Genomic DNA, 10,785 nt, shown 5'->3' with positions numbered 1-10,785 from the left:
TACTGAGAAAATTGCTTTTAAATTTGTCGAAGTAAAGTGCTTAGCAATGCATATTGCTTAGCAATAATTAAGTATTCATATATTTACTGTGGGTACAAAATATATTAATTGATCATGATCTTTACTTATTTCTCAGAGATGGGTTGCAGCTGGCAGGGCATCTGCTGCGTAAAACATGTGCTGATAAGTTGGCGGTTCATTACGCTGTGGTGACCCCAGATTAATAAAGGAATAAGCCAAAAAGATGAATGAATGAATAATCTTTACTTACTATTTGAACGATTTTTGGCATTTAAATAATCTGTATTTTTGGCTTTTGACAAAATACACTACCTGACAAAAGCCTTGACATTGATCCCAGTGGTAAGAGCAACAAATAATAACTTGATTTCTAGTTGATCATTTGAAAAAGTGACAGAAGGTAGATTTTTCTGATGAATCATCTGTTGAACTGCATCCCAATCATCACAAATACTGCAGAAGACCTGTTGGAACCTGCATGGACCCAAGATTTTCATAGAAATCAGTCAATGTAAAAGAAAAATTATGGTTTAGGGTTACATTCAGTATGGGGGCGTGCGAGAGATCTGCAGAATGGATGGCAACATCAACAGCCTGAGCTATGAAGACATTTGTGCTGCCCGTTACATTACAAACCACAGGAGAGGGCAAATTCTTTAGCAGGATAGCGCTGCTTCTCAAACTTCTGCCTCCACATCAAAGTTCCTAAAAGCAAAGATGGTCATTGAACATGAATATAAAGAATCTTGGTGAACTCTGGGAGTCCTGAAAGAACGCTTTCTTTGCCATTCCAGATGACTTTATTAATGAGTTATTTGAGTCATTGCAGAGATGTATGTATGCAGTCCTCCAAGCTCATGGGAGTCATACACAATATTAAATCTTTTTCCACTGCACCATGACTTTATATTCTATACTGTACATTATTTCTGTTTAGTGACAAGACTTTTGCCTAAGCGAAGTCAGACCTTACTGTCCTAATTAAATAATTAAAAATCAAAGCATGATCGTGTTTTATCTTGGTAAAATCAGCGTAATCTAGAGGCCTTTGCCTTTCATATAAGCCACTTCTGATACCAAATGATCAACTAGAAGTCAAATTATTTGTTGTTCCTAAAACTTGGATAGGCGACAAGACTTTTGTACCCTGCTGAAAAATCCAGCTTAAACCAGCCTAGGCTGGTTGGCTGGTTTTAGCTGGTCAACCAGGCTGGTTTTAGAGGGGTTTTGGCCACTTCCAGGCTGGTTTCCAGCCATTTCCAGCCTGGTCTTAGCTGGTCAGGCTGGAAAACGACCAGCTAAAACCAGCTTGACCAGCCTAGTCAGGCTGGGAGCCCAGCCTAAACCAGCTATGTCCAGCATAACCAGGCTGGTCAAGCTGGTTTTAGCTGGATTTAGCTGGTCATTTTCCAGCCTGACCAGCTAAGACCAGGCTGGAAATAGCTGGAAACCAGCCAGGAAATGGCCAAAACCGCTCTAAAACCAGGCTGGTCAACCAGCTAAAACCAGCCAACCAGCCTAGGCTGGTTTAAGCTGGATTTTTCAGCAGGGTAGTGTATACCCATGCAACATAAGACTGGTTTTGTGGTCCAGCCAGGGTCACAAGTAGTACTTAAGTCATTATAGTTAACAGAAAAAAGTGTGAGCTTTATAAGCTAAAACGAAATTAACAAATTTCTAGCTCCCATCACACTGCCTTAAAAGTTAAAGTTGAATAGTTAAAATGTAGTGTTATTTTAATGTGGTTTTGCTTGAGACTTGTATAAAGGGAGATTTGTTTGGTGTCTAGAGTTCTGTTATGCTGGAATTTAAAAGGGATTCTGTTGTGGCTGCATTTTTGGGGTTTCAATTCATTGTGCTATAGAGTAGAGCCTGTGGTTGGACTGACCGACTGTTGACCCAAACCCATTAAGACTGCGTTTCTTTATTGGCTTGAGTTCCTTTAAGTTGTTGTCTTTTATTAGTAGTCACTGCTGAAGTAAGTACCTGTGTCTAGTAGCTTATGTAATATAGGAATTAATAAATGGCTACTAGTACTGAAACATATAGTCTCTAAAAATAAGCACGGAAATAGAAATTAGTTCATTATATAGATTGAAAGTTGGAGCTTGCTTTAGTATCCTAATGCTCTATTTCTAGTAACCATCCAAACATAATAAACCAGTACACCACCGCTAGATGGTGTAAAATCTCAAAGAAAATATAAAAGATGTTTATATTAGATCTTTACTGTCATCTGCTGGCCGTTAAGTAAATGGCCGCCTTAACGGCTGTTTCCGGTGTTTCCGGTGACGTACAACGACAACGACAACATTTTGGAAGGAATAAAAATATTCAGTTTCCGTACACGTAACTAACCCAAGTTAAATGGTTGGTAGTTGTTTATAGGTTTACAAATTCTATCAAGAAAATGTGACAACAGTTGTTCTGTTCTGTTGTGTTGGTAAATACGTTATTTATAGGCTACAATCACGACAAGTGTGTAAAAATGGATCGTCAGCCTCGAGGAAGAGGAAGAGGAGGACGCGGAAATCGAAATGAAGAGGTGTGAGAAACTTTCGCTTGGCTTCTTATAGATACTCCTTTCAATTTACTGTTTTTAACATGCTGATTTTCAGTGTTTGGAATCCTCCAACATGTTCTTTATGAACCTTTTGTCTGTGAAGTATGTTTTGTTATTTCACTTAATTCCTTTAAAGATAATTCAAACAGATTGAGATAGATAGAAAGAGATAGTTCACCAAAAAAAAATCCTATTTTTTACTCACACAAGTGGTTTTAAATTTCTTAACCCAAAAATGCAAATTCTGTCATTATTTACTCATCCTCCACCTGTTTGAGTTTAGATATACACTCACCGGCCACTTTTTTAGGTACACCTTACTAAGTAGTAAGGACCCCCTTTTGCCTTCAGAACTGCCTTAATCCTTTGTGGCATAGATTCAACAAGGTACTGGAATTATTCCTCAGAGATTTTGGTCCATATTAACATGAAAGCATCACACAGTTGCTGCAGATTTGTTGGCTGCGCATCCATGATGCGAATCTCCCACTCCACAACATCGCAAAGGTGCTCTATTGTATTGAGGTCTCGTGCCTGGAGGCCATTTGAGTACAGTAAAATCTTGTTTATGTTTATGTCATTATTGTTATGTTCAAGAAGCCAGTCTGAGATGATTCACGCTTTATGACATGGGATGTTATTCTGCTGGAAGTAGCCATCAGTAGATGTGGTCATAAGACATACTGTGGTCATAAAGCGATGGACATGTTCAGTAATATACTCAGGTAGGATGTGGCGTTGACAAGTTGCTCAGTACTAATTGGCCCAAAGTGTGCCAAGAAAATATCCCCCACACCATTACACCACAACCACCAGTCTGAACCATTGATACAAGCCAGGATGGATCCATGCTTTCATGTTGTTGATGCCAAATTCTGACCCCACCATCCGAATGTTGCAGTAGAAATCGAGACTCATCAGACCAGGTGACCTTTTTCCAATCTTCTGTTGTCCAATTTTGGTGAGCCTGTGCGAATTGTAGCCTCAGTTTCCTGTTCTTGGCTGACAGGAATGGCACCCGGTGTGGTCTTCTGCTGCTGTAGCCCATCCACCTCAAGGTTAGACGTGTTGTGCGTTCAGAGATGCTCTTCTGCACTCCTTGGTTGTACCGAGTGGTTATTTGAGTTACTGTTGCCTTTCTATCAGCTCGAACCAGTCTGCCCATTCTCCTCTGGCATCAAGAAGACATGTGCGCCCACAGAACTGCCACTCACTGCATATTTTCTCTTTTTCAGACCATTCTCTGTAAACCCTAGAGATGCATAAAAATCCCAGTGGATCAGCAGTTTCTGAAATACTCAGACCAGCCTGTCTGGCACCAACAACCATGCCATGTTCAAAGTCACTTAAATCACCTTTCTTCCCCCATTCTGATGCTCGCTTTGAACTGCAGCAGATCATCTTGACCGTGTCAAGTTGCTGCCATGTAATTGGCTGATTAGAAATTTGCGTAAATAAACAGTTGGACTGGTGTACCTAATAAAGTGCCGCTGAGTGTATACAAAAGATATACGCTTGTTTTCTCAGTATGAAAGTCAATGGCTATATTATTTCAACATTCTTCAGAATATTTTGTTTAGTATTTAACAGAGAAGGAATTCATAAAAGTTTAAAACCACGACCTAAGTAGTGTTGTGGAAATTAGCAATTTTACATGAACTATCCCTTTAAGTTTCTGATTTGTTGGTCTTTCAGAGCAGAGATGTCCGTCTGTCTAAATCTCTGTCTTACGTGTTACGCCATGGTGCCAGTAAGATGGGTCTTCAGATGAACTCCGGTGAGAGATGAAATCGACAAACCATATGATTAAATACACCCTGTCTGCTTACAGTAATGTTGATTGGCTCTTGTACGATGAGAACACAAAAGAAAACAATTCATACTGTAAGTTATCATTTCTCTCATCACATGTTTTGATCCAGTGTTTTATCATCCCTGTTGTCTGTAATTCTTTTCTGCAGATGGCTTTGTATTTGTGGAGGAACTTCTTGCTCATCAGCAGTTTCACTCGTTTTCATTGGAGGATGTGGAGCGAGTCGTAGCCTCCAATGACAAACAGCGATTCAAGCTGTGCAAACACCCTGAGGATGATCGTCTTCAGATACGAGCCAATCAGGGTCACTCAGTACAGGTCAGTGTGGTTCAGAGCTTGTGCAAATTCTGCAGGGTTTCATTTAATCAGCTTATTTACTGTTGCAGTTATTATTTAGAATTTTTACTAAATGCTGCAAATTATTTTGTTTTTGAAAAAATATATTAATATTATTAATTAAAAGAGAAATCGGTATAGATAAATAGATAGATATATTGTGATAATGAGCATGCCCAAAGTTAATATTTTATATATATATATATATATATATATATATATATATATATATATATATATATATATATATATATATATATATATATAACCTAATTATTAACCTAGTTACTGTATGCCTTTATTTTTTAATAACATTCTTTATTGTTTTTAAGCATTTAAACAATAGTGGGGCCCTTTTATACACCCGGCGCAATAAGTGTTTTGCGCAATTTGTTGCTATTTTTAGACCAGCGCAACCCTAATTTTCACGTTTTGTGCCACGTTGTTTAAAAAGCAAATCCATTTGCACTCATGGGTGTTCCAGTCTACAAAAGAAGTGTGTTGCTATTTTGAGAAACTGAAATAGACACGCCATTGACCAAGTAAAAGCTGGTCTAAAGTCCAGCGCAGAGCACGCGTTAGTTATGCATCTATACAGGTTCAAATGCTTAATACACACAAGATGTACAGCAATACACAAATATCTTTACATATAAAAAGCGCAAACCGTATTTTTCCATCCTTAAAATAGCAAAAGTGGATTTGGACACACCCTTAATGCTTTTGCGCCATACGGTTTATACTCTGCACCTAGATCGTTAAATTAGAGCCCAATGACTTACAAATTTGGTTCAACAAACATATACCAGGCCCGTAGTCAGCTTACTAAAACAGCTGGTTCTTTTTTCTCAAAAAGTGGACCTATTTGCAGTTATTCAAGGTTCAAATACTACATTTAAGTGACATTTTAAGCACTAATTTGTGCTGGATTAGCTTGTCGGATGGTTATCGTTACCATACTTTTGATACAACAAAAATACTTCCTACATTTTTGTCAAAGTGCTTATCATACTATTTTTTGTTTAAGTTATTACAGGTTTATATATAATGAGATTAGAATTTTAGAAATATGAAAAAAATATATATTTTAAAATGCTAATTTATTATCATCTATCATAAACAACAAATAAACATCAACAAAAAATGTGAATCTGTTAAATCAGTATAGATAAATAGATAGATATATTGTGATGAGCATGCCCAAAGTTAATATTTTATATATATATATATATATATATATATATATATATATATATATATATATATATATATATATATATATATATAACCTAATTATTAACCTAGTTACTGTATGCCTTTATTTTTTAATAACATTCTTTATTGTTTTTAAGCATTTAAACAATAGTGGGGCCCTTTCATACACCCGGCACAATAAGTGTTTTGCGCAATTTGTTGCTATTTTTAGACCAGCGCAACCCTAATTTTCATGTTTTGTGCCAAGTTGTTTAAATAGCAAATCCATTTGCACTCATTGGTTTTCCAGTCTACAAAAGAGGTGTGTTGCTATTTTGAGAAACTGAAATAGACACGCCATTGACCAAGTAAAAGCTGGTCTAAAGTCCAGCGCAGAGCGCGTTAGTTATGCATCTATACAGGTTCAAATGCTTAATGCACACAAGATGTACAGCAATACACAAATATCTTTACATATAAAAAGCGCAAAACGTATTTTTCCATCCTTAAAATAGCAAAAGTGGATTTGGACACACCCTTAATGCTTTAGCGCCATACGGTTTAGACTCTGCACCTAGATCGTTAAATTAGAGCCCAATGACTTACAAATTTGGTTCAACAAACATATACCAGGCCCGTAGTCAGCTTACTAAAACAGCTGGTTCTTTTTTCTCAAAAAAGGGACCTATTTGCAGTTATTCAAGGTTCAAATACTACATTTAAGTGACATTTTAAGCACTAATTTGTGCTGGATTAGCTTGTCGGATGGTTATCGTTACCACACTTTTGATACAACAAAAATACTTCCTACATTTTTGTCAAAGTGCTTATCATACTATTTTTTGTTTAAGTTATTACAGGTTTATATATAATGAGATTAGAATTTTAGAAATATGAAAAAATATATATATTTTTAAATGCTAATTTATTATCATCTATCATAAACAACAAACAAACAACAACAAAAAAATGGGAATCTGTTAAAACTTGTTTTAAATTAAATACTGTAGCATATAGGCAAATAACAAACTGGCCAGCTCATTTACTCAGTTTAAATAATAAAAACCTTGTTTTATTGGTTATTCTTCTTAAAGCCGTCTTCTATTGGTATTTTCACAATGTTTGATGGCATACTGTCAGAAATGGGAGAAATAAGCTCATATAAAAGTCAAATTCTTTCGAACCACCCGAACCCTCCCTGGCTACGGGCCTGTATACACAACAATTGACAATGCAATATACAAACAATACTCAAGTAAGTAAAATACTAATAGATAAATACAATAAATAAAAATAAATAGTAATAATAAAAAACAAATGATTTTATAGAAACAATAAATAAAAATAAAAACAAAATATTGACCTTCGGGTTTAATCTAAATGAATATAATCCTCTTCAATTTAAATATTTCATTACTGTAGGCCTGACATGGCAAAGATAAAAGACATGGCAAAGATAAAAGAAATCAGTTATTTAAAATTTTTATATTAAAATATTCAATTCACCTTTATTTGTATAGCGCTTATACAATGTAGATTGTGTCAAAGCAGCTTCACATAAAAGGTCACAGTAAATAGGAACAGTTTAGTTCAGTTTATAGTGTTTAAGTTCAGTTCAGTTTAGCTCAGTTCAGTGTGGTTTAATAATCACTACTGAGAGTCCAAATATTGAAGGGCAAATCCAACGATGCGCAGCTCTACAGATCCCGAACCATGCAAGCCAGTGGCGACAGCGGAGAGGGAAAAAAAACTTCACTAATGGCGGAAGTGAAAAAAAAAAAAAATTAAGTGATCATACTATTTTATCACATTTTAAATGATAAAAAAATCTTCCTGCTGACAAATGGGTCAAATCTAGTTGTTTAAAGCGTAGTGGCAAACTATAAAGATTAGTGCTGCATCAAACTATTATAAATATGCCTGACATGTTTTTTAATGGTGTATATAAACTGTTGTTATATTGAAATTAGTGGATGTCATAATTTTAAATCTTGATTATACATTACTTATTATTTGCTTTAATTTAAACAAAACAGGACACAATCTACAATTAAACCTGTACTTTTATTGTTAGATGCTTGTTTTTGAGCCATTTTCTAGCATCATAACCATACACACATATTGTATGTACATATATTAAAATAAAATAAAAACGTACACATTTGTTTAATTACCTGATCCTTGAGTATGACTCTTCTAGGTTATGGATCTAGAATTGCGAGAGATATCGCCAGATGATCAGGATTATCCGAGAGAAGCTGTTCACGGCTCATACATGAAGCACTGGCCCTCTATCCACAGTCAGGGCCTCAGCAGAATGAACAGAACTCACATACACCTGGCTCCTGGACTGCCTGGAGAGGGCAGAGTCATCAGCGGTGAGAGACATTATTGATTACATTCACCTTTACCTTTATTCCGTGTGATTTACCTTGATCTTATTCTGTAACTATGCAGAGGAACTATATACAGTGCTCAGTTTTTCCACATAAATAATAAATTATAACAAATAATATGTATAATTACCTTAAGGCAACTACAAATAAGTGAGTAAAGCAAATATCTTTATTATTATTATTATTATTATTATTATTATTATTATTATGTTTGGAGTGTTTCCCAATTTGTGCAATGTTTTCCCCCCTTACCCATTGGCACCCCTGGAATATTTTAGCAAATCTGATTCACCTTTTGTTATTTACCATTGAAAATTGCCCTCTTTTCTGTTTCTAGGTATGAGACAGAGTTGTGATCTGGCTGTGTATATTGATATCACGAAAGCAATGTCAGGTATTAATCTTTTTAAAACCAGAGAAGAGTTTAATATTATAGCGCAGAAGGCATAATAATTATTCTTCTCTCGGGTTGGTGTTCAGATGGGATTAAGTTCTTCTGGTCAGAGAACGGTGTGCTGTTGACCCCTGGAGATGCAGCTGGGATTTTAGCACCGTGCTATTTTTCACGAGCACAGAGACTAAAACCCTCACGTAAGTCACAGGCAGCTCTTAAAGTTGTGCTACAAACTTAAGACAGTTCATATTGATTCATTTAATTTCCCTGTAAAGCTATTAACTTGCAATATAAATTAGTTTTTTTCCAGTTACAGTACATTCGTTCAATATTTTACTGCACAGATCATTCGGTTTGAAGAGATTAAGGAATTTAATTAAGGAATAATGTGTTTGTTTTCTTTCAGCTTGTGACATTGAACTACATTAACTGTTGGGGAGGATCTCCTTCTGACTTCAAAACCTAAAACTGGACGTTTATCTGACCATATGAACTATAAAAAAGCTTTCAAAAAAAAGAAAATCTGTTTGTTAAAGATATATATTTTAAATGAATGCAATGACACTGTATATTATACTCCAATATGAGTAGATAGAAATAATACTGATCTCCAAAATCCCTGAACAAGCACAAAATTGTTCGGAATTACCTTTAAAGAGATACACTCAACAAATGATTGTTGCTGCTTGTTCAAGCTACTTAAAAATTAGCTGAAACAACACAATTTTTTTTGTTTTTTTGGGGACAACTTAAAAGTTTTATGTTCAATCCACTTAAATTTATAAAAACTATCAAGTTAACTTAATCGATTTGTGTTGGGGCAACATTAAGGATTTTATTTGTGTACTTAACCACAAAAATGAAAATTTACTCACTATTTACTCGTCCTTAAGTGGTTCTAAACCTTTATGAAGTTTTTTTTTTCTGTTGTACACAAAAGATATTTTAAAGAAATCATTGGCTACGTTTACATGGACATCAGTAATCAAATTATTTGCCTTAATCTGAATAAGACAATATGATTAAGGTGTTTACATGAGTTGCTTTGTGAATGTTCCTTTCTTGATCCCGTTTGACATGTTATAGCATTTAATTTGATGAATGTCATTGCGTCACCCCGCTCCACATTTCCTCCAGAGTTTCATGTAATTTCGGGTGTTTCATTTTTAATTTGTCGACTAACTGCAGTTTGGCACTTTCACTTTCATTCATGAACATTTCATGCATCCCCCCGTGACAAACGAGATATTGGATGCGAGTATGAACTGCTGGAAAAGTATTGTTTTAATAGGATTTGATACTGCATGCCGAATGGAGGAAAAAACCTCTGCATTTCATGATGCTGGTGTTTGTAGTCCTTCACTGACTAGGTAGGTGCAGAGAATAGTGTCAACCAGCCGTGGACACCAATAATCCAATTTTAATATGATTAAGACAATGCTCTGGTTAAGAGTCTACCATGTAAACAGTGATTTTTGATTAATTTAATCCGATTACGGTCATAATCGAACTAAACAGAAATGAAATTAAGACGTAGAGTATGCTGATTTTAGTCGCACTATTGAAGTGCAGTCCAGACATGTAAACACCTTAATCAAACTATTACCCTTCATGTAGGACTTTTCGCCGCATTTTGCTACAGGATATATAAATACCTCGTCAGTAAAGAACCACAGACACCTCGAAAGGTGGAAAGGCAGAGGTTTTTTCCCCATTTGATGTGCGGTATCAAATTCCATTAAAACAACATTTTCCATCAGTTCATACTTCATACTCATCCTATAACTCAGTTTCAAGTATTCACACTTCGATATTGCTTGATAATAATGGCAGATTTGGCATGCTGTCCTGGGAGAGAACCCTGAGCTCAGAGATAATTGAGCCCAGGGCTCCCGCCTGGTCAATGAGCATGTAAGGAGGTCCGAGATCAGGTACTTTATGAGAGCTCCTCTTGGTAAAGGAGGAAAGGGGGTGAATGGGGGATTCTTCAAAAAACGAAGATAAGGGAGTAAAGCTGCGATCACACTGGACTTTTCTCTCCAAAGACTTTCATTCATACGCACGCTAA

General features: G+C 35.7%; 1 protein-coding gene across 1 annotated transcript; it reads left to right on the top strand.

Moving 5' to 3' along the window:
- Nucleotides 1-2,292: 2,292 nt before the first annotated feature.
- trpt1 (tRNA phosphotransferase 1) lies at nt 2,293-9,239 on the top strand. Its single transcript, XM_056472647.1, has 8 exons — nt 2,293-2,391; nt 2,484-2,566; nt 4,280-4,361; nt 4,546-4,715; nt 8,128-8,305; nt 8,661-8,717; nt 8,804-8,914; nt 9,124-9,239. Exons 2-8 carry the CDS (start codon nt 2,510-2,512, stop codon nt 9,144-9,146), a joined length of 678 nt encoding a protein of 225 aa, XP_056328622.1. The 5' UTR covers nt 2,293-2,391; nt 2,484-2,509; the 3' UTR covers nt 9,147-9,239.
- Nucleotides 9,240-10,785: the final 1,546 nt, after the last annotated feature.

The sequence above is a fragment of the Danio aesculapii genome, chromosome 14, assembly GCF_903798145.1.
Source record: "Danio aesculapii chromosome 14, fDanAes4.1, whole genome shotgun sequence".
NCBI classification, from domain to species: Eukaryota; Metazoa; Chordata; class Actinopteri; order Cypriniformes; family Danionidae; genus Danio; species Danio aesculapii.
This window is presented reverse-complemented; position numbering and strand designations above follow the sequence as displayed.